Here is a 24,956-nt window from a genome sequence, read left to right on the forward strand (position 1 = left end):
TTGTAACAAATTCACGAAATCACGCGTGTTTTTCTCAACGTGTCTCCAATCATTTCTTTCATTTACTTCATACGTTTCTATATTAATCTTATCGATCATTGATCAACGACGAATCGTGATCATTATATTTGCGTTTTCGACGAATGCTTTTCGCGTTGCATTAAATTTTATTTCATTCAAATCGTAACGTGTCTTTACGAAATAACACGCGTATGTTTCTGAAGAAATCTTGAAAATTTTCTCTAATTTTATCGATCAATATCGCAAGGGCCAGTCTATGTTCGTTTTGGACGTGAATTAAAATTGCATCAGGAAGTAATGATTCTTTTATTGAGCAAAGATTACGTAAAGCAAGCTTTATATATAGCCGGTAATAGTCTTCTCGCGTCGGCTTAATAATAAAATTGCTTTTCAACCGTCGACAACACGTCACAGTGTTACGTTCTCTATTTGCAACAAGTACGTGACTTGGAACAACAGTGGTTCACCGGAGGAAATGAGATAAATTTGAGACATAAATTCATCGTTTCTATTCAAGGAAGTCAGTCTTATTATTCCAGCAAACAGCATGCTGAATTTGCTCACGTGACAAATGCAATTTACGCGAAGATGTTGGTAAATCAGTATTCTTCTAAACACAATTCCATAGTAATTGAATGGTATATTTTCTGGAGATTGGTCGAATCGCCTTGTCGTATTTGATAATAATCCCAAGGAATGGTTTTTAACTGTAAATCTACTGCTAATATCGTTGGATTGTGCTTTTATGCCGTAGAAATTCGACTTTGCCTTTGACTTTTATTACATACACGGCACCGGCAATTCATTTCAGACTTTAAGATTCTCATCAAAACTATGAAATCTCAATTTGACCTCAATTTGATCTGAAATTGAATTCAAATGAAATTTCAATTCAACCTTCGAGTTTCTATAAATTTTCAAACTCCACTTGCACCAAATATAAAAGTATTAACTTGAAGCAAACTATCAGAACGATGCAAACTCGATCATCCGCTAACATCATTCTGTCACACTAATCTGATCAACGTTCACAGTTCTATTCAAGAAAACGTTAGATAAGATATTAAAATTAGCATTACGAGGAAGCAAGTTACGGTTTACGTTTCTCTCTTGCCGCTAATTCGTACTAACAATAATATTAATATTTTAGATTCAGCTGGCATAAATGCCTGGATTTTATATAAGGAAACCATAGGTGAGCAGATATCCAGAAAAGATTTCATGTTTCAATTAGCAGATGAACTTGTCGCTGACAATGAAAAATCACGGATAGAACATAGAGCATCTGAGATCCAAAGTACGTTAAAGAACTCACCTTATTTACGCAAATGGTGTCAGATAGGGTACTGTAATAATAATAAGACCATTACCATTTGCAATCTTTGTAAAAAATATGTATGCGGAAAATGCACGCAGAAGAAAGTTTACGTTTGTGAGAAATGTGATGAATGATCAATTTTGTATTTATAGTTATATTTCTTATATATATTATAGTTATATTTGTATTTTATTTATTCTATTACGCTTATTATTATATTGTTATTATACTTCTTATGTTTACCAATGGAAATTTATTTTAATATTCTTGTTGGCAAAGGTTTTGGTACTGAATGTTCTTCATTATTGTACTTATTGTTATTATATAGTTTTTATCATCTCAGAACATGGAGTTCCTTCTATAAGATAATAATAGAGCAATAAATATGAAAATATTCCACTATTATGTATTATTTAAAGACCAGTCATTTTGACTGGCTTTGGTCGAGATAGTTACGTCTCAAATGCCAGTAGTTCTAGTGTTAAACATAATACGAGTATCACCAGCGGGACGAAAGTTCAATTTTTTCGATATGCATCCATGATTTCACGGCTATCGGCCTGTTACCTGGTTGTTTTACAATTTCTTTCGCGCTTCCTGCTAAATAATAAAGTTTTACGGGCCAGCGACTTATCGCTTTTGAACGTTCTGTCGTGTAAGTAGTTTTCTCAGGCATCGGCTGGAACGCGAATTCCTTCAAACACGCCGCCTGAAAGTACCGTCAGTTTCTCAGTTGGAAAACGTGTAGTACCGCGGTGGCTAAAGTAAAACGTGGAATATCGTTGGTGGAAATTGACGTTCGGCATCGAATGTCTGTACAATGCCACGTCTGGAAGAAATAACTCCCATACCACCGGATCGTCAACCATAAACGTCCGACGCTAATCCCGCGGAGCTGCTTATCAATTTTATTGTCCCTTCCTCTATCACCATCGCGATTTTTCTCGTTTCTTCTATTATATATTATTATTCTTCTATTCTACTAATAATAGTAATTTTGCTCCATTTCATATCGATTTTAAAATATCTTCTTTCGTGAATAGGAAAGAATTTCATTTTCTGACGAAGATACAGCGAACGTTGTAATTGGTACAATATCAAGACAGTGGATTTTTATCAGAATGTGATATATTTTTTAGCATCGTCGATACGACAAGATCGTAATTTTAATCGTATTTAATCAAACTCCAAGTTAGTAGATTTTTATTAAAATCTGATAACAAGTACGAGTTACACTCGTGTCTGATAGCAATTTCTGGTAGAAGTATCGAAACAATACGCTTGATTCTGCAGACAACTGACGCTGTAATTTAATCACCGGGATAACTTTCGCATCGGGCAACGTGTCGACTGTAACACGACTTCTCCGAGACGAATTTGCAATGTAAACCGCGCGGAAACGACACGTGTACGATTCCTAGAGGCGCATAAAGCGGTCGATTATGTGGCGCACAGGGTTGCAAGAGAAGTTTTTACAAGCTTTTACTCCTAAATTACTCCCATTATTCACGTGCATTGTGAAAATGATTCTTTGCAATCGAAGATGGATGTTATCTTGTTTGTCCAAGAGAAATCTCACTTCTGAATTTCTTCCCCTCAGAATCTTTGTATCTCCCAACAAAATTTCAAACATCTGATTTAACAAATGTCTTATTATAATATAGTAGAATTATTAATTGGAATATTTTGAAAATCCAGAACTTTAGCTGTCTCTGAAGCGTACGAAACATTCCCCCCCCCCCACGAAACATTAAAATTACCTTCGTAACATCGGATTAAACAATTCTCAATGTTTCTTTGCAAACTTTAATAACCAGAAATTACGTATGAAAAGTTTCAACCAATTCCTATTACACCTTTTTACTTACAATTATCTTTTATTACCAAGAATTCGGCACAGAGCAAAGAAAAATCCTACAACCTGTTACTCCGTGAAAATTAACCGGTTCCATCGTCAAAATCATCAAACCATTAAATCTCAAGATACATATTGCACGTACGTAGAACAAGGTAAACTAAAGCAAAGCAAAGCAAATTAGATCAAATTAGATTAAACTAAATGAAACTAAATTTTCAACATTGGACGAGCGTTTCTAACTCCGTAAAGAACAAAAGCTATTTAGCTTCTGCTGTCAGGACTATACACGATCATTAGGTGAAAATATTTCTAAAGGTCGATCTTTGATACGACGTGGTGTACTGTTAAGATCGACACAGGCACCGGTTTTCGTGTAATTGTGTTTTCGTGGTCGCGCAGATACAAAGGGGAATTATGCAACTCGTGCAACTCAGCTGCGTGAGTCGTAGTGATTGCACAATTGCTTGCGACAGGATCGTCGAGAGGGATCAAACGCAACTCCATTCTGCCACTGCCTTCCTGTGCACGCGGCTGCAAGTAGAATCTTCCGGTTTCAAACGGGCAAGAGCGGCAATCGAGGAGACATGCTCGGTAGACTGTAGCTTTTTGAAATACGTGTTACAGTTGTTGAACAGCTCTGGGATAGAAAGTGCTTCGTGTGTACTTCGAATTCTGTGGTTCTGCTGTTCGTTGAATTTAGTTCTCGTGTACTTCCAATTGTCCCTTTTTTTTCCCCTTCCCAGTGAATTATTTTTGATCTTCGTTATTCGAACTGTAATTTTCCAATTTGACAAATTCATACGTCTTCTAGATGTTTCCTGTTGTATAAGCATTGTCCTTTATTTGCCGAATTCTACAAATCTTCAGGAAATTCTCGCTTGTTAACATCTTACATTTTAGTGTCTACATTTTAAATAAATAACGCAGCAATACATAGACGTCCATATCCATTACTCGATTAATTAAAAATTAATTTGAAGGATACAATTTGGACGAATTTGACGATGCGTTTCACGGGAGAATTATTTCTGCGTGCAAGAAAAATTTGTAATTTAAAAAAGTTTGTACGAGTAGATCGGAAATTTCATACAAAGTGGAGTTGATGGAACTGTCTCGCGCGATACCTATGCCTTTCTTTCTCGTCCAATAAAATACAATTCGAACGTCGTAATCGCTTCCTTGTCGTTGTAAAGCTGTCAGCTATTGAAAAATATTATCGAATTATCGACTTTCTTTAGAAATATCGAATTATAAATTTCATCGAAAATTAGTCGTATTATAAATCTCATCTGGAAACTTGATGTTAATAACAACAATTCGGCCGTTTCGATTTCGGCCGGCAAGCCGATCGTAAAGTCGATCGTGGCCCATAAAAACGGGAAAGCAGCTCGATAGTTCAGCGTCGACGTTGCGTAAAAGATACGGTTATTGCCGATAGCGCGAGACTTTGAAATATTCAGCCCGACCAGGCTACGCCACGGCATGAATATAATTCCGGGCATTGTCCCGCAAAAATTGATTCCTTCACACGCGTGCGCCAGCCAACTGTGTCTCTGACAAACGTGGAAAAATTAAATCTCCGAGCGACGCTTGTTCCAGGACAGAGGGCTGCACCAAATTAAATTGGACTTACAGGTGGCATTGACGGACACGGACACGGATCATTTAAATTTTAAAGTAGTCCCGTTGTAACTGTCGCGAAATTCCACCACTCCAGCGATTCTCATCTTGCTCGTACGTTTGTAACGTGAAAAATCTAGGGAATTTTCCTCGACCGACACTTTTTTTATTTCTGTGTTTTTAAACCGTGATTTTGGTAAACTTCGTCCGTAGTTTCTCTCTCTCTCTTTCTAACGTCGAGCCTGATTTTTCAACTGTGATGTTACCGCTCGGTGTGCTATTGCCAACGATAGGAGAAATATTCCGTAACGTTCGTAGGTTTACCTGAGACACGCGTGTTTCTCCATTTCTACTTTAGTTGTAGGATTCGCTTGTATTTTTTTTAGAGCGAAACTGTTACGTGTATGCATCGCGTGCATCGCATAGAACAGTTTGGAATTTCATTATACGAGACGCCAACTATCACGATCGTATCGGTGCAATTTGAAACCTACAACGAAGAGCAGGATATCGTATTAAAATTCTTCGATTTAATAATAAAGTGACGTTAGAGTCAGAAGATAAATAAAAATGTACTTTCGAGAAATTCGCACATGCATCGTACAAAAAATCAATGTAACGTACATACACTTGAGGTTCTTATATAACTTTCCTATAATTTAAACATTATTTCAAAAGTAAATTTATAATTTAAATTTGAGGTGGATAGGGTCGTCGTGATAGTGTGCTGCATAGGCCGAGATTTTTGTCTTCATCCGGATTGGCTTCTTCTCATTTAGGAATCATGGAGAAAAAACCAGACTAAGAGTGCCGGGATTTGAACCTGGTCTTGACCAACGGCGCTAACCACAGCGTTACCGTCGTCCGCTCGTAGATAGAGTGTCTTTGTGTAGCAAGCCACGGGACAGAAACCGTTGAAAAGTTTTACTGTTGAGTGCCGTTGCAAATTTTCCTACAATTTTTCGTTTAATCATCTTCCTATTCAGTTTCCTATTTGATTCCTTTCTCATCTACAAAATGATGATTTCTACAACACATGCCAGTTTTATAGAAAACAAAATTCCTCCTTGTTCCCTCGTTATCGCTCCATAACAATGTGAAACCGCATTGCGTGGGATGCGTTAAGGAGGGGCGGCGAGTCAAGCAAGCCGAATTAGCTTAATCGACTCCTGAAGATGGATCGTCCGATCCTTCTTCGACGTCGTATGTTTGTAGTAAATTGGCTCCGGATTCCCGTGGGCTTGTGGAGCAGGCACGATCGGTTCTCCATGTTGTTAATGACTTGTCTACGCGCGCCGCTTGCCGATCCTTTAAAGGGCCGATCGAGCATAGCGCCGGATTGGTTACAACCGATGCTCGTGTAATCTGGCGCGGCAAATGGGAAAAGCTCGGAGGAGCTGATCCAAGCGAGAAATATTTCAAACGCAACGACACGGAAGAAAATTACACGAGCTGCCGGTGTTACTGCCACGCTCAAGTCGAACGAAAGAAAACTTAGAACGACCATCTTCCAACGAGATGTACGCAGGAAGTTGGCCTGACTTTATGAAGATCCCTGTACAGGGTACCTTAGTAATCGTGGCGATTCTATGTGAAAAGACAAGTAGAAAAGACAAGTGACGATGTAGAGTGACATTTCTTCGCAAAAAATGTTGCTTCGTTCTCGATAGAGTTGAATTTAAAAGATAAGACTTGGTTCGTTCTGGTTCTGAAGACAAGTGGTAAACGTAGAATACAATTTGTTTATAGGACGCTCCGTTTCCTATGGAAGAAAATGAAATTTCAACATTTGCCAAGAGTGTATTAGATCCGAAAAGTTTTCGAAAAAATGGATGCACATTTTCCGTTTTATATTATTGAATCGAATTACGTACGATCCATTTTATCCTATCAATATATCGCAACATTAGACAGATTAGGTTTCACGTTTGTACAAAGATGCATCGTTGTAAAAAACGTGTCTGTAAAAGAAAGACACTTTTCGTACAACCAAATACATAGAACACCTGTGTTGCAAAGCAATTCTTAATTAAACGCGTTCGACGCGTTATTTTTTCGAAAACTAGTCGTCAAATCGACGAACTCTATTCTACGTTTTCGACTTGCCTCCGTATGTAATATCAGTTTGTCAAATTATATTTACGAAGATTCTTATGAATATCCGTTTGCTTCGAAATTTCTTTAACACGAACGATTCTCTTTCAGATCTATCCTGGCTTGAAGGAGGAAGGATCTGTGTTGGGTGGCGCTACGCAGAGAGTGACGAGGTAAGTACTTGTACATATAGATACACACATATGTAAATAGCTTTAACAAGTATCACTTATACGTATGCATTTAACACTACAACTACCGATAGTCAACACGAAGATATTTCTACCAAAACCAGTCAAAATGACAAAACTAGTGAAAATGACTGGTCTTTAAAAAGTACGTAATAATAGAATATTTGTATATTTATTGATTTATTACTTTCTTACAGAAGCAATTCCATGTTATGTAGTACATTTTTGATATTATTAATCCATCTGGAGCCATGATCCTTAAACGAGGGTTGACACATTTATAAAATTGTAGAACCAGTCGTTTTGACTGGTGTGATAGTTCTAGTGTTAAGTAAACGGGTGACTTGTTCGAGAGGTTTGTCGGTGCCGCGTAACACAGTTTAAGCGTCGGTTTTTAAGAGTCAGCTTGTTGGAAGGTTGCCCGTACTACGGACTAGAATCGCGCCGACTGTTAATAACGTCATGTACGACGTACGAGCCGAGATAATAAGAATCCTGAACAGGTCGACTCGTTGTCCATTAATCCCCTGCTTTTATTATTTCCCTTTCCGTTCGTGTTCTACTACCAAACGACCGTGGACCAGTTACGTTTCGTTCCGCGTCCAGTAAATAAATACACGTCTCTTCAATTTTTATTAGGTAACTTTTCCTTTCTCCAGTATCTTATTGCCAGAAACGTTTCTATTTAAACTGGAATTTTAAAGTTAATCGAGACATTAAAATATGAAAATTCCATTAAAATTTATGAGGATATCTTATCAATATACTTTGATCGTTATTCCTGTGTTGTCTATTTGGTCGTCCGGAAAGTTCTATCGGAGCAAAATGTAAAGGTGAAATTAATAAAAATGATTGCGACCTCGATGTTGAATTAAGATAAATTTTAAATGAAGAAGTTTAATGATTAAGTCTGCTCGACTTTAAAAATCTTACGCGGTTCAAGTTCAAATCGACGTGAGTCAGATTGATTTCTATCTATAAAAATGAATAAATTACTTGTACATACATACGGTTACATTACTTACGTGTTACCGTCTGTCGGTCTTAGTTTCCGCGATATTCACAAAAAGCTTTAATTACATTTAATTTCCATTACACTCCATTTCGATATAAAGAAGATCGCATTTTTACATAGTCCAATCCGAACTTAACTAATTGCTGTTAATCGTTTTTAATATAAATAAAGGTAAATCAACAGGTTACAGATTGGTTTAGACTAATATCCGATTGCCCTCGGTTGGTAACGCTAGCACAACTGATGCATTTTTATATAGCCCGCCCTAACTTAAATTCATTGCTGCTAATCATCTTTAATCTAAATAAAAAAAAAAAAAGAGAAAAATAAGATAAATCAGCGGTCTACAGGTTGAGCTAGATGAATACCGTTTCACAGCGGCTGGTGGTAACTGCAGCATAACTGAAATTTTATCTACACATTTATATTTAATTATTCATATATATTGGCCTAGTTCAATGGTTTACTCGAAACGTTAACGAGCTATGGCATCGAGGCTCTTGGCAACGCACGAAAACGACTCTACAGACTTTAACGAAAAGAACGTTGAGGAAGGTTTCGTCTCGAGCCACGAAATTCGTTACGCTGACGAATTATCGTGGCCCTGGCTGATCGATAAGAACCGGCAACTGTTCCTAATTAGGCGAGACGCGTGTTTCGTAGCGCGCCATAATTTCTCTGCGTTGCACCGCGAGTGCAACGGTAATTTAAGATGTAACGGTGGTACACGGCTAATTGGTCAATATTTGATGTTTCTCGGAGGAAACTGGAGTAACAGCGGCTAATTCGTACGAAACATTAAGAGGGCAATGGTAAACGAGTGTTGCACAGTATCATAGCCACGGTGCTTCATTTTCTTCGAATTATTTCCTATCCTCGATTACGAATGCGAGGATATTTTTTCCGGACGATGTCGACCGTGGGAAAAATCGTTGTTCCTGGGAAAGATGGAAATTATGCTGTGTCGTATAATGACACGTTATTTCGATTCACCTTCTAACGTGCTGTTTCAGAAAATGAAAGTGTCTTTCGTATGCACAACTACCACCAAGCGTTATGTGATTCAGCGTTACATATAGTTTTCTTACGTTTTACATTCGCACAGTTGATTACTTATTTATGAAATTGATTGGAATGGAATAGGAATATTTATGAAATTTCTTGACAATTGTGCATCTTAGTCGCCGAAATAAATGTATAGAAAAACACTTACATTAGACGTAGAAATGTTATTAAAATAGTTTTATATTTATTTAATATGTGGTTTACAAGATATTCGTAGATTGCACCATCTTTTCATCACCATGCGTACGGAGCAGTTGCATTCTTCTCTTTAGCTAGACTAACTAGAATCGCAAGAAATTCACGAATAGAAGAAACAAATGAAAATTTGGACAGTCGATGAAAAGAATTAGTCGACAGTTAAAGAATAATAACCAGAAAGTAACGGACATCGAAAAAAATAGCTTCGATGAGACTCAACCTTTCGAATTTCCCTAAACGATACAATTTTCCAGTGGTTAAATTCAACCGCGCAAAAATGAAAAGAAATACTTTGGAAGGAGTACGGGCCTGATTACTTGTTTTTACTGGTCAAAAGTGTCATACGCGTGTAAATTCTGTAGAATTCAAACTAGCCAGTAACCGACATTTTTGACTTTTGTTCTGTTTTACTTGTAGCCATTTGCCGAATAGAATAGATCACGGGACATAGAAAATTGATTCTCGATTTTCCAGGTAAAATTTCCAGTAGATTTGTCATTAACTGTTATTGTATTCAATTTAATTATTCGCGAAATAAACTCGATTTTCCAGAATCGATCTTTACCTACCCTAAGGATTTACGTTATTACAAACGTATACGAACAAAGCAACGTAACATCGCGAAACGGTGAACAATAGACAGCAGTGTTTTATTTTTATCATCTTCGTTTTGTAATTATAATAATCGATAATATAATTTTGAATTAATAGCAACAATAATAAACCTCGTCTGATCGTATCTACGTATTTCTGAAATACTGTAAAACCATTGAAAACCACCATTTATATAATAAAAGATCAGATATCGTGAAAAGGAAAAAATCGATCGACTTTGACGAAACTCATCCTCCAATCATCCCTAAACGCTGGTATTTTCCAGCTTACAGTCGAGCTTTCTGTTGGAATACAATTTACACGTTGAAGGAGGTAAAGCGGCTTCGAGCTGGCAGCTTGGTTATTTTTCTCCTCTTGCTTTGTCGCGTGAACCAAGCGCATGCCCGGTTTTACACGGAGAGAATCGCGGTGGACAAGCACGCAAGTCGCTCGCGGGACTTTAAATCCCCGTTTCGTTGGATACGTCGCGATTCCATCGCGCCATGGTTTTCGTGTCGCGTTATTTCTCTCCTACCATCGCCTTCTTTTTCTATTCGTTGCATCTACTTTTTCCCTACTTTCTCTCCTTCTCTCTCTCTCTCTCTCTCTTCCTTTTTTCGTTGTTTTCCCAGGTTTCTCGCGGGGATTCTCGTTTTTTTCCCCTCAAGAGGAACGAATCGAGCCAGCGACACGACGTCTGCTACGATTACGCGCGCGGAAATATTCGAGGAAATGACGATCCCGGTAGTAAAGGCTGACCCGTTAAACGTCGAAGGAAATCGATTTCCGACGAGGTAGCTCGTCGTCGGATGCTACGATTAATCACACTTTCTCTCTTCTCCCTTTAAACGTGTTCGCGTGCGGGAATTTTAGAAATCCAGGACAGAAATAGGGGGAAAAGCAGGAATCGTTGGTGCACTTGCTGATACATTTTCTTTCATTAGAATTTCGTGTTTCCTTTGAATTTCCTTGTGGAGTACGCGTCAATGCAATAATATATTTTAAAGATTGAGAGCCTTCAAGGTGGAGATTTACGAAGAATTTCTCCCATGTTTAGACTTGTGATAAGTCGTAACTGTAATTTGTTAGAAAGATTCTACGATATTTGACATTCTAATTCATAGAGCAGGAGCAAGAAGAATGTATCGATATATTTTGTTAATTAGATTTTCGTATCCTTTGAAATGACGTTACGAAAGACGTGTTTCGATCAATAATAAATTAAAACTGTAAACCATCAAAATCACCTACAATTAAACTCAGCTTACAACAGAATTCCTACATTATCGTATTTTAACAAAAGAGAAAAACAAGCAAAAAGATATTCCAGTGGGTCGACTTTCTTCGATTGTGCGTACCTTTATGATTATTAACGACCGTGAAGATTGCAGATAGTACGATGATCACGCTTTCTCATAGAATGTCGCATCCTTTAGAAAGAAAAATCTCTCGGAAAAAGGTTTATCACCCAACTTTAGAAAATTCCAAATGAAAATCTCAGTGGCGGTAAAATTTGTCTTTATACCTTCTACTTTCCAAGACATACGAATAATTAACACGAACAATTACCATCGAGAAGAAACGTGTCCTTACAATTTGCATAAAAAAATTGCATTAAAATCGACAACGCGTGTTTCTTCGTTAAACAAGTAGCTGCGCAAGGCGAGATCGTGGTACACAGCTGACTATCGTGAATTAAGATCTGGATCGCGTGACAGCTTTTGTTCCTATATACGGAGACTTGTTTCAGTCGATGGCGACAACGAAATCCACGGCGTGGGCCGCGTTCAGCTTGGTTTTTCCACCCACGTCGCGTTCCATCGCGATACCTTTTTAAGGTCAATGGAACGAGTGTCGCGCAGGTGTCCAAAAATAAGACGATCCTTCTCTACCTCGATTTGGACGAGCTCCTGCTCGGAATCGCGTATAGGTCGCCACGATAGGGTTTGAGTCAGCAAACGATTACACCACGTCCGGTTAAGAGAGTTGCATTGCATTCGATAGGTCTGGAGTTTCGTAGAATGAAAACTATTTCAACTACCGATTCAATACTCTGTGCGGTATATGTACGATTTTGTTCGCAACTATTAGGATACTTGTAGAAATTATTGAAATATTACTCAGATATATTAATAATAATTCGATATTACCCACGAGATTATTATCGAAATATGTAGCAATTTCTCTAGTTATAATTATAGTTATATCTTGTTTGAAGCTTTGCACAGAGATAAATAGAACGTTGGACAGACGAGGAATTTGTATATTCAGTGTCGTAAAAAGCACTTCATCTTTACGTGGTTTATTTGCGATAAGATTACATTTTTTCGGGATGAAAAATGACCCAGTGATAAAAATATTCTTCGCGGATGAAGATATTTAGGGATGACGATCTAGCAAATAACTTTCGAGCAAAATTTATATTTCCCGGGAAATTTATTTATCACTTGCTGCGCAATATTATTTCCGTATCTTGACACGAGACTGATATTTGTCTTCGTTCAAGATGCAAATATCCGCGAACTGCATCATGAGATTATGAGATATTGCTGAAATATTTTTCAATCTTTCGCGATTTGTGATTAACCTTCCGAATCACCGACATCAAAAATCCGTTCTATTTTCAAGTGCTTAACAATTTATCGATTCGATATTCGTGCAAATTGTGGAACAAAACCGACACAATTCCACTTGCGCAGAGATTTCCACTGCTTCGAGAGTCGCGGCAGAAGCAAAAGTCAATGTTGCAGCAAAGGTCGACGAAAACGAGAAAGGTGGAAAGTTCAACGAAAATGCCTCGATGCTCGTAACGTTCACGCATAAACATGTTACTGTACACCTGTGCTTACAGTGAGATGAGATTCGCCGCTTGGAATATAAAACAAGCGAACGTGCATAAAGTCCAGTTCGCTAAACAACCGAATTCGTGACTGACCGTCGATTCTCCGATCGAATCATAAACGTACTGAAAAAATTCTACAGGAAAAACTCGATTTTCTGTTCGACCTATATATTTCTATATCGAAGTATGCTGGAGAAAAATTAGCTATACAAAATACGCGTACATATTCATAGCTTTTTTTAACGCGCCGTGTCTTCTCCACAGTTCCAAATCCATTGAATCTTAAAGTATCCTTCGTGGCTTCATCGCCGCTAGAACATTTGAAGATTCACGATAAAATCACTCTGCCACTTGTAACAGAATGTCATTTAACACTTTACCGACCGATAGCCTATCAATCGGCTTTTTGTCGCCGACAACTTTTTTCATTATTTGAGCAGTAATTTGTTATTTAGTACTAAGGTACCTTACTCAGTTGCGTCGGTTGCCTTGCTTTGTAAGCTCCACACAGTTTTATAACAATTTGAACAATTTACCGTTCGCGATGAACGAAAAGAATGGTATTGGAGAGTGTAAACCGAAACAGAGCCGGCGCCAGAGAGAATCTGCGCCTGCTGTTTCCTGACATGCGTATGGTGTTAAACCGCTAGCGGTCTGTTAACGAAAAGAAGACACGCGAAAAGTCTACGAGTTACGCTGTTTCCTAAATTAAAAATGCCTTTTCAAATGGTTGAAAATCGATCGAATGTATAGGTGGTAATTTCTTTTTTACGAATTCGTCATAGCCGAATCTTTCCAAAAATTCACAACGGAAATGGCTATCGTTTCGGTTGCGAGGGTGTTAGTAGATTTAAATCAGAGTTTCGGCGTGCAGGGGAAACGGTTCTGTAAAGCTGGAAGTAAATGCAACGTGGAGTCGCGTCGAACGGAAACGGAATCGAGTTTCGCGGTCGCTTCGAAATTCGAAAAATCCAGGTGTACGCGTCACACCTTCGACGTTCGATTTGCACTCGTATCCAGATCGTATCAATCCTCCATCCCTCCGTCCTTTTTCTTTCAATTCTCCGCTGTCATTTTGTTTCCCCCAGGTGAAAATCTCTATTTTCTAATTTCGCCCTGCAACGCTTTCGTGTTCCACTTCCTCTCTCTCTCTCTCTTTCTCTTTCTCTCTCGCCTGCCTATTTTGCTCTTGTCCTTTCGTTCTTTTTGCCAGCGTACAGGCTGATTCCAACAACTGCGCCAGGCTATTTCAATATTTCGTTTCAACTAACGTGAGAAACGAATCGTCGATATTTTGTTACGTGTACTAATTGTGGGAATTTTATCTAGAATTTTTGAAAATTTATTGCAACTCTGCTAATCGTAAAGATTGCGAGATTTCTTTTTATCATTCAGTAAGGTTTATCATCGAGGAGAGCTTATTTGGAACTTTGAAAAGTTTATTAGAATTGTACTATGATACAAATTGAGAGATCTTGTATTGTTCGGTAAGATTTATTATTCGAGGAAATTTATTCGGGATATCACAGAGGCTAGGTATATTGCAATTGTACTAATCGTAAAAATTGTAAAATGTTCCATTATTTAACGTATTCGATGATATCGTGTGAAACGCACAGAAAGTAGTATTTTAGAAGCAGAAAATTATCGTAAAGTTGACGAGATACGAAAAAGGGTAGCATGTATAATTTAAAATAAAAGAAAGAAAAGGAAATTGTAATTTTACTTGGCATCGATGCTTTTATAAGAAAGTATTAGGTCGCCGCGAAAGTTTCTTTCCTTTTATCCGTAAATAATAGGCGTACAACATTTTTTATTTTATATTATTTTATCAAATCATGTATGATCCATTTTGTAGTAATAGAACAAAATGTTCTATTCAAACTGCTCTATTACTACAAAATGGATCATACATAATTCAATAAAATAATATAAAATAAAAAATGTTGCACATCTATTATTTCCTTATAAAACAAAAGCAACTTTTGGAACGACCTAAAATATCCATTTTCGACAGAGAATGATAGACTTTATTAAATGAAACACAATTTTCCTCTACGAAGTTCTCTTAATTTTTCTACGTTTGCTTACAATGGGGTTAAAATAGGGATGTAATCTGGCTTAATTATATTAGAATCAGCCTATACATTCGTTCGATCTACGCACACCACGATCCATTCGCAGCGTTTCTCGTCCCGGGAACAGAGGGACACGTTTTGTCTTTAGAGAATTTTCAATGGCGCGTAAGATTTTCCAGCCGACAGACAGACGTATCACGAGCTCCTGTGTGTCTCTTTCATCCGCAAAACTGGGTTTCTAGGATAAGTCGCTATGATTTCTAGTTAAATTAACCCTACGGGAGCTGCCGGCTCTTTCTCCGACCTCGTTTCTTCGAATTCTTCTTCAAATTCCTTCTTTCTCATCTTCCTCTGAATTTTCTAATTCAAAAAACAGAAAAATACACCCGAGACAGTGTTGCGAATTTCATACAAATTTCCTATCGCAATTCTATCTCATTCTACTTCATTCTATTTCAGCCGTATGAATTTCCGTGTATTTCATCAATGCAGATAACAATTGTTATTAATTCCATTAATCTTTCCTCGTTTAAATTTTTATCAATTGAATTTCAAGCTTATATGTTTTAAGTTTCAGTTTAAGAGCGTAAGATTATTTTATACCTTTGTAATCACCTTTGCATTTAGTTTTATGAATTTATCGTTACTATTTTACCAATTACAATTCCATCATAAACTTTCCGCAGAACGTGAAATTATTTGATATCATTGCGACAATTTTCATATTTTAACTTCGTGGAATTATTATCATCGTATCCCTTTGCAAGATACTACAATTCTTTAAGCGAAACCGATTCTATTCTACTAAAGTTAATCTTTCCCAAAGTAGAAGAATTTTCAAGAAATCTTGCGTGGTTAGTCCGCCGAACCATATCAATTCTCGTGATTTTCCTCTTTTTCGAGCTTTCTTTTCTTCTGTTTAGTTCGTGTGATCGTAGAAAAGATTCTTCGACGAGCGTCAATTAAGCGTCATCACGAGAAACGCGAGACGAAGGGACGAAACACGAGAGCAGAAGGGACGAAGCTTTTAGAAACAGGGATTTCCCGGCGTCGATCCCCCGTTTGCTTCGTAATTTCCCGTTTGTTCCCCCGAAAGCGAAGATTGCATTTAATTGCGCGGAAAGCAATCTCGATGCTCGGGGTTGCGAGTCGAGTCTCGATGATAGATCGGTGATTAAAACGCGTTACAGCTACCTCGTGATTGTTTTGAAAGGATTCAGAAACAAGATACAGAGTTTCCAAGATTTCAAGTCTCAGACTCTAATCCATCAAGGACCACTATATACGGTGTAACGACGAGTGAAAAGTATATAGATACATTTACATTTATATTTTCCTCCTCTCAATGTACGTACATACAGAAAGTACGTGAAAACAACGCGTATCTTAAATTTCCAAATGCATTTTTAAATAATAGACGAATTAAAGATTCGGAAAAGTTTTCATCGTCTAAAGAGAATAATTTATCAACTATGTGTTTTCGTGCAGAATAAATAACGTGTCACTAGAACGCACTGAAACGAATAGAAGAAAATAAAACTGAGTAGAATGAGAATATTTGAAAATATTCATATTTTCATGCAACAACGTATGATGCGAACAGGTCGAAGAACATTTTTATTTTATAACATATTACGTCATATTTAACACGGACGACACACGATACGCGCATAATATAGTACAATTGTCTAGTATTATGTTTATAATAAATTTCACATCTATTAACAAGGATGTGAAAAAGAAACGATATACAATATCTTCGTATTAACACTAGAACAACCGATAGTCAACACGAAGATATTTCTATCAAAACTAGTGAAAATGACTGGTCTTTAAAAAATACGTAGTAATAGAATATTTTTACATTTATTGATTTATTACTTTCTTACAGAAGCAATTCCATGTTATGTAGTACATTTTTGGTATTATTAATCCATCTGGAACCATGGTCCCTAAACGAGGCTTGACACATTTATAAAAATGTAGAACCAATCATTTTGACTGGTGTGGTATTTCTAGTGTTAGCATCTAGCGATCTAACGATCGATCCAGAATTTTCCTGATAACTGATATCATCATATTGAAAAACGTGTGGCAAGTTGCACGAAACGAGGAAACTGGTTAATTCGATAAATACATTGCAGGACCCTTTTACACTTTGACAAGTACCAGTCATTTTGACCGCTATTGGTATAAGTAGCCTTGATACAAAATTATTTTCAGTTTGAATACATAAAAAGGAAAATAAAATTCATTATATTATTCTTTTAGTTATCGTTGCGAAAGTCATTACATCATTGCGGAAAAAAATATAACGAAGTAAGAATTTTAAAATAACATTATAAAACCAGTTAATTTGACTGGCATGGTAGTTATAGTGTTAAATGAGATAAAAAGTATCCTTTAGAGAATCTTAATATCTTAACGTAGGAAATACATTACCATAATAAAGCAACATAAATATTAATACCAATAGATACGATATTTATGTAATAGGAAGATGGAACAGGAAAGATAATAAAAAATAATATAATATAATATAATATAATAATAATAATAATATAATGATACCAATAAATTGCACGTTTTATTATTTCCTCGAAAATAATTCGAACGTCAGTTTCCATTCGACTTAACGTGCACAATATATTTTGGTTGATCGGCGAGTATACAAGAGCCAGCGACACGTATACTTTATTTATGCACTGCGTTAAGCCGGGTTCATAGGATCCGCGACAGGATCTAATTTATGCAGGGCGGCATGCACGGATCAGCGATGCATCATTCCTGTTGTCCTCGTCGAATTCACCGAATCTGGGCCAAAACTGTCAAAGTATCGCGAAGATACGACAGTAACGGATTGGATTTGATTCGTTGATCCGATGGATCGTTGCACAAATCGCGTAGTCGCTGCCATAGAAATGTCCGATCAAAATCCAGGTGAACGCAGCTTAAGATTAGCGTGGTAGATTTTGACTTAATTTTATTATTCCATTTAATTCGATAGAATTTTATATTTAAACGCGTACCTCTAGGATTTGTTTTTAGCTATTGGACAATTTTTCTGTCTGGATTAATAGATAGAATAGAATTAAGTTTCTGGAAGATTAAATACTAGAAAATTAAATTTTGGAAAATAGTTAATCAGTAATTGCAATATTAAAATAGAGAAGATTTCAGAGAACGAGATTAATCGATTTGTCTCTCAAGTGGTTCAGAATAGTTGAAATATTGTAGAAGATTCAGTTTAGGGAAGTTTAAATGCCAAGGACGATTAAAACAATTTTAATATATATATATTTTTGCGTGGAAATGCCGGTGAAGATGACGCTGAATTTGAGAAACGCTGGTAAGATAGTACTCGGCGAAAAATCCAAATGAAACGGAGAGTACGTGCGCGTCGAAAGCTCCGATAACGGTGCACGCTTTAATAGTTTTACGATTGTCTCGCGAAGTGCATTAATAATAGCGGAAAACAGGCAGCCAATGGAAAATCCGATATCGACGCCCGGTTGCTCGCGAAATAATGTGTTTGACTTCTATTCGAATCGGCGATACGTAGGACGAGAGCAACGTGCGAGTTGTTAATCTTTCAATTTCCGAGTTCTCGAGCCGATAAATTTCGCCAAACTTATCGTTGTAATGGCGTTCCATTGCCGTCGAAAGAGATCCATGGAAAATTAATAGAATGATCGATAATGCAAATTTTGTGGTATTTTGTATCATAGGAATTTATGTTTCGCTGCTTCATTATGGACAATTTAAAAAATACAAAGTAGAGACGTTTGAAGATAGTTGGACAAGCTGTTCTCTGAAATTCAATTTGTGCGTGTGGCTTTGTGGGTGCGTGGATTTGATCGCGTGTTGATAAAATTCGAAAGAACATTCAAGTCTCTTAGAAATCGTCTAATTTCAGTCTATCGATGGGTATCAGCACCGAATATATACAACACCGAATTAATTTTCATTTGTAAAGGATTTAGTCGTGTTCCAATCACGTCGGGGTCACCAATGTAGAGGATAGTTGATTTGTTCGAATAACGAGATAACTCGCTGTTGAAAACCAACCAGTATAAGTAAGGAGTTCAGTATGTACCAGTTATCAACGAGTTATCAACGATCTAACTAGAGATTTACACTGTCTTTAGCGAATCTGTTAGTACGAGCGATTATTGTCTGTATTAATTTATTTATCATTTTAAGTATACATGACGGTTTTCAACAGCGAGTTATCTCGTTATTGACAAACCAACTATCCTCTACACATTATTTACATGGAAAGATGGCGTTTCCAAGGGCCTGCAGCTTCTAAATTGCAATTTCTGCATTCTAAATTCGAGTTTTCTTTCATTTAAGGGGGTGTCCTGAATTAGAATGTTCTAAAACAGACGAACTTTTTAAAAAAAAATCGCAGAAAGACGCTGTTTTAGAACATTCTAATTCAGGACACCCCCTTAAGCACTGTTCCGCTAGCCATATACGTTATTTCTTTTAGTAGTTTCAAATGTGTTGCAATATTGTTTGCTTCTATTTAGAAATATATTTTTAAACAGTGCAGGTGAAAATTAAAAAATAATTGTCCCCTTCTGGCTCAATAAATTCCTGTCTGCATAGATGAATAAAAGTCAACTTTTATGAGATTCGCATATTCAATGCTATAATAAAGTGAGACATGAAAAAGTCGTAAAACAAGTAGTTATCAAAAACTCTGCTATTCTCGGAAGAATGCGTAATAGCCAGAATCCATAAAACCAACAACAGCTCTATCGAAGCTTATAATCAATTGTAAAACAAACTGAAATATCTCTCTCTCTCTTAAAAAAAAAGAAAAAAAAAGAAGAAGAAACGAGGAAGAAACAAATACCTTAAACCTGCAAGAATACAACATGAAAAATGTGTGACGTATGGGTATTTTTTCCCAAAATATTTTTCATTCTCTTGACAGCGTGTCCATACAAAGCACGCGAATAAAACAGACTATAAACGCAACGGAAGAATAAATCGAAGATGAAACGTTCGAATGGGTAGAATTTGCTTTTTACTCGGCTACTCGAATCGTTCCAACGGAAGGAATTCGAAACAGGTTACGGGTGGGTGGGGGAGGGGTTGAGTGTACAAAAACGTTAATCGATGGAATTCCACGATTTTCGTCGATATTCTCGAGTCGTCCTCGCGCGTCACAATCTCTCTGTCTCTGTCTCTGTCTCTCTTTGCCTCCTCGGGAAGAAGTTAAAAGGAAGTTTCGTACAAAAGGACGAGAAAGAGCGTGCACCGAGAGAAATTCCAACGACGTCTCGCGTCCCCGGAAGAGTTATGGCTCGGGGGACACGAAGAAACACGGCATGCATTTGCGAGTAACCGTATAATAGAGCCACGTTGTAGCGATGCCAAATAATTTCGCCGGGGTCAGGCCGAAATTTTCGAAATACAGAAATTGTAGCTGAATCAAGAGGCGGAAGTGACGGGACCCCTGTGCGAACCGTTTCTGGATAATATAATGGAGGGACGAGAAGAGGCAAGTTGGCACCGTTGTTCTTCGTTTAAATGTAATGTAAAAGCCGCGCTAATGAGAGAACGAGAATTCCCAAGAGGCATTTTTCAGAGGAAAGGACTTTCACGAGGAAGAATTGGAGACACAGTTGTTCTCAGCACTTGATTCGCCACACTGAATTTACAGAATGGAAATTATTTGGTATTCATTTCAAATAGATTCTTAAGTATAACGAGAAACAAATAATAGTGGAACGATAATTTGTACCCATTTGGCGATTGGAAACACGTTTAAGGGGATGTCCTGAATTAGAATATTCTAAAACAGCGTCTCTTTGTGATTTTGTTTAGAAGGAGAAGAAAGAGATGACGTTATTGGATTTTGAGCTATAGTTTTATATATATTTAACGAACACAAAAAAATTCTTTTTAAAGTAAGAAAAAAATTATAACAGATTTCTAAGCCTATTTCATGGGCTGCAGTTTTCAATCGGCGTGAAAGATCCACCTCGTAATTTTTGACTGAAAAACCAAAAAAGGATTAAATTATTATATATTTTTCTTTTCGATGAAGTAAAAAAGTTCGTCAAACAGTTTATTTAAATAATTGTTATAGCACCTTTTCTTTTTAAAAAACACATTTTTCCTTTAAACCCGTCAAAATTTTTAATTTCACATTATTTTCTGCCTTTTTTTTTTAGTTCATCGAGTTTAAGTTGAATAGAAATCATTCACGAATACATATGCAACGATATCTGTCTTGAAGAATGTCGAGGAATTTTGGTGGAAACGAGTTCTTGTTTTATCGTTTCGTCGAACATAGCAAAGTTTCAGTTTGTTGGTTTCCGGTATCCTCTCGGTAACATGCAAATTCTGCATGTTTATACATCTGTGGGCTATTTATAAGTGCAGAAGTACGAGGACCAAGCGAACTGCCATTTATCGTATCTAACGATTCTATTTATTTGTCAGTGTACGTGGACATATGAATCTGCATAAACAATTACACCAGAGTGTCCGTTTCAATGTTTCATTTTTCTTTTCAAAACGTAATTGCCCCATCATAAATTAAAGTATAAACTGCTCCGTTAATTAGACCGATAAATATCTGTTGGAGATATTGAGTTGGCAACTAAGTGATTGCGGATTTTGTCATTAGATGGTAATTACAAAATCCGCAATCATTTAGTTGCCAACCCAATAGATTGCAAGTAAAGTTCTCTGCTACGTTAGCGTACGATTTAACACGCTTTCTGCATCGGCGACGTAAAACACGTAAAATGCGTAAAATAGATGGCAGATGCAGTGCAAACCCCATTAACGCGAATTACTATACCAAACACCTAACACGATCCGAAACTGCGAAACTTTCGCAACCACCCATACACGTTTTATTTTCACGCTCATCGTCATCCCCATAGGTACGACGACATTTTCGCAGTGGCGCGTATTATTTAGCGGTTTCTCTCGGATCTATTTGCAGCTCCGAAATAGGGTACGCTGGTTCGCCGCCAAGGGAGCTTCTCACCAGGGGCAGAAGCATAGATTCCGTGGACAGGCTTTTTCAACCGAGCGACTGGGTCGACGTGAACCTCGAAGTGCCGAGTACACCGAGGGCGAGCTCCGCTCTCACGAATTTAACCGTCGACACGAGCCTCTATCCGGCCACCACCCCCACGTCCAGCTGTAAGCTCGCAATTTATCGTTAGCTCGTATTGCAAGCCGTATCCTTAACGAGAACACGCTGGTTCCGACATGTCGGCTGATAAGGATAGAAACAGCGTGTATCATGAACCCTTGTGCAACACCTTCGTTGCATCGGTATACGTATTTGTAAATAACTATAGCAGACAACATCCCTGCCCTTACAGCCAAACCCTAACTCTCCGCCATTCGAGCTTTCTAAGCTCCAAGTGAGAGGAAAAAATAGGCTGGAAACTATGAGTTTGGCCGGCAGGTTGGAAACTTTCGATCTGGCCCTTGTTACGTGTTTATCCCCTGGCTGCTGCTTTTGCCAAGAAATTTCCACTGCAGCATTTCCCTCGCGCTATCTTCCTTTTAATAGTTTCTGCATAGAGCCAAGTTAATTATAGCACGTTCATGTGTTTTTGAAATTTTAGCGTTTACCTTTTTGTCGACGTATTGTAACTTGTTTATATATATATTGTTGTTATTATTATATTATTATAATTTATTATTATATTGTTATAACTGGATTTTCATTATAAGCGACGAATGATGTAACTGATCAGAATTTCTCATTGGGATTTTGTTTAGATTTGTTTTCTCATTAGGAGATATAGTGGAAGTTTGCCAATTAGTGGAGCAAGGGATGAGTTTAATTTTAGTGGAAACGAATTTTATTTTATCGAATCTTACACGAGAAAAGAAAAGAAAAGAAACGAAGGGGAAAGATCAGAGGATGATGGAACTTTTTAAACAAAGTAAAGTCTTCTTCCATGTCGTGACAGTTACACAAAAATTCGTCAGAAATTCTGCGTTCTACTTATCCTGGTTCAGAAATCTTAATGTGCCATTCAAAACTAAAATTTAAAAATTTTGACAAGTCGACAAACGTTTGATACATCAACGTGGATATCGATAAATCGCATTAAATTTTCCTTCAATCTCCTTAGGTTACCTTACAAATTAATTAAGAATCATTTTCGTAGCCACCCAAGACCTCAAGCTCTGTTTGCTTGCTGTTTATTTCTACGTTGATGATATCGAATAAATTTCTTTCAGTGCAAACAAACACGCAAAATGTCTAAAAATTCGTCATAAATCCCAAAATTCAGGTTCGAACCTGAAGGATGTCACGCCGATTCCACCGCCCAGGCGCCGGAAGCGGAACAAGGGCAGGCCCCTGCCGCCGAAACCGGACGAGATCGCAGAGAATTCGTGCAATGGTCCAAAACGAGGAGAAACCGGCGATGAACCGTTGTACTCATCGGTCAGGTCACCGAAAAGCAGCGGAGACGAGCAGGAGAAGGAAGAGGAGGTGAAAACGGATAAACATCGGTCTTACGACGACGCAGGACGCGATGGCAGAAGAACGAAAGAGATTTACGAACACAAGGCGAGTCACCCGGACAATCTCCATTGGAAATTCCCTCGTGACTCGATATTCACGAGAATATTTACCGTCGCGTAAAACGGGCCGCGCGATTCACCAAACAAAAGGGAATCTGTGAAACAAATATCGACGCGACATTAGGAAATATTTACAAATCGGGTCGAATCGAACCAACCGTTCGTTACGGGCACAAGGGGTGGATAAGGGTGAGGATTGTAGTTTTGTTGAAATAAAGTCGACGAAGGATTCTTTCGTTATTGCAGAATCAGCGTTCCTTTCCTGCTATTCTTATTCATCACCGCTGCTGTCTTTTTTCAAATTTGATTTTCTTCTAGTTTCCACGTATCGCCTTTAAACGTTCCGTTTCTATTGGGTTTGGCAATTAAGTGATTGCGGATTTTGTCATCAGGTGGTATTAACAAAATCCGCAATCACTTAGTTTCCAACTCAATATTTTCGATTCGTGATTTTTACTTTAGTCGTGTTGCGCGTTTCTTGTGTTTGAAATTCTGGCAAAAGAAAAGGATAAAATGGATGTGACAAATATTCAAAATAGTACGTAGTAATTGCCAAGTATGCCATTCGTTACAATATTTAATGGAAAAAAATAAATCTCTATTTAGGTTCTTCTAATTCTGCTCGTACAAAAGCCACGTAAAAGTTCTTAGTATATCGATAACTTGGTTGAAAAAATAGTCTGAAAGAAAGCAACACCTTACCTTACCTTTCGCCAGCATTATCTATGCTCTTCCTTCATCGATGCTAATGAGTGAACCGATTTTCCGGGTCTGCAGGTTAACGGGACCGGAAGGATAATATCGAGCGACGTGGTTTCCGGGAAGAGGAGTTTCGAGAGCAGCCAGCATCAGCGTAAGGAGAGCGACGAGTACGAGAAATTCGCAAGGAATCGGACAAGCAAGGACTCGTCGACTCCTAACCGTGTGGAGAAGAGAAGCAAAAGGGAGATCGAGAAGCGAACGAACGATTCCTCGAGGGATCAGGAGAAATCGAGCGGTAACGCGAGGGCCAAGAACTTCAGCACCGTCAGTCTGCCAAATTACGACGAGTTGGACGTGGCTAGGCATCGGCCGAAGGAAAACGACGACCACGAACAACAGCAGGACAAAACGAGCAAGTGTAGGAGACCCGTCAGAAGCAGCACCGGGTCGCTTCCGGCTGAATCTTTCCTCTCGCCGTTTTCAGATGTACGTATACTCAACTTTCCCTACGAATTTTCGGCCATCGGTTGTCTTCCACAGGCTCGCGCCTAAAGAAAATTTGAACGTCGTTTTGATTCGTTCGGCGCTTCTCTTTGAGAAATCTCGATCGATCAGGTGTTTCGAATGTTAATTCGAATCTCTTGGTTGTTTCGATTTGGGGGATGCCGAAAGATTGAATGCTTGCGGGGGCTTTAATTTTAATCGTTTGGCTTTGCACAAAGGATTTGAATATTCGAGCGGAATAAATGATGGAAATCTCGTCAATTTACAAGGCAA

General features: G+C 37.8%; 1 protein-coding gene across 6 annotated transcripts in view; it reads left to right on the forward strand.

Annotated features, from left to right (window-relative positions):
* Positions 1-24,956, forward strand: part of LOC117153268 (uncharacterized) — a 47,408-nt gene that overhangs the window by 16,569 nt on the left and 5,883 nt on the right. For all 6 annotated transcript variants that reach the window (XM_076619296.1, XM_076619288.1, XM_076619302.1 and 3 more), the window contains 4 exons: positions 7,023-7,084; positions 21,868-22,070; positions 23,183-23,463; positions 24,255-24,665. In XM_076619296.1, the coding sequence (XP_076475411.1) occupies positions 7,023-7,084; positions 21,868-22,070; positions 23,183-23,463; positions 24,255-24,665 (957 nt within the window). The remainder of the gene's footprint in view (positions 1-7,022; positions 7,085-21,867; positions 22,071-23,182; positions 23,464-24,254; positions 24,666-24,956) is intronic.

Source organism: Bombus vancouverensis, chromosome 1 (assembly GCF_051014615.1).
Source record: "Bombus vancouverensis nearcticus chromosome 1, iyBomVanc1_principal, whole genome shotgun sequence".
NCBI classification, from domain to species: domain Eukaryota; kingdom Metazoa; phylum Arthropoda; class Insecta; order Hymenoptera; family Apidae; genus Bombus; species Bombus vancouverensis.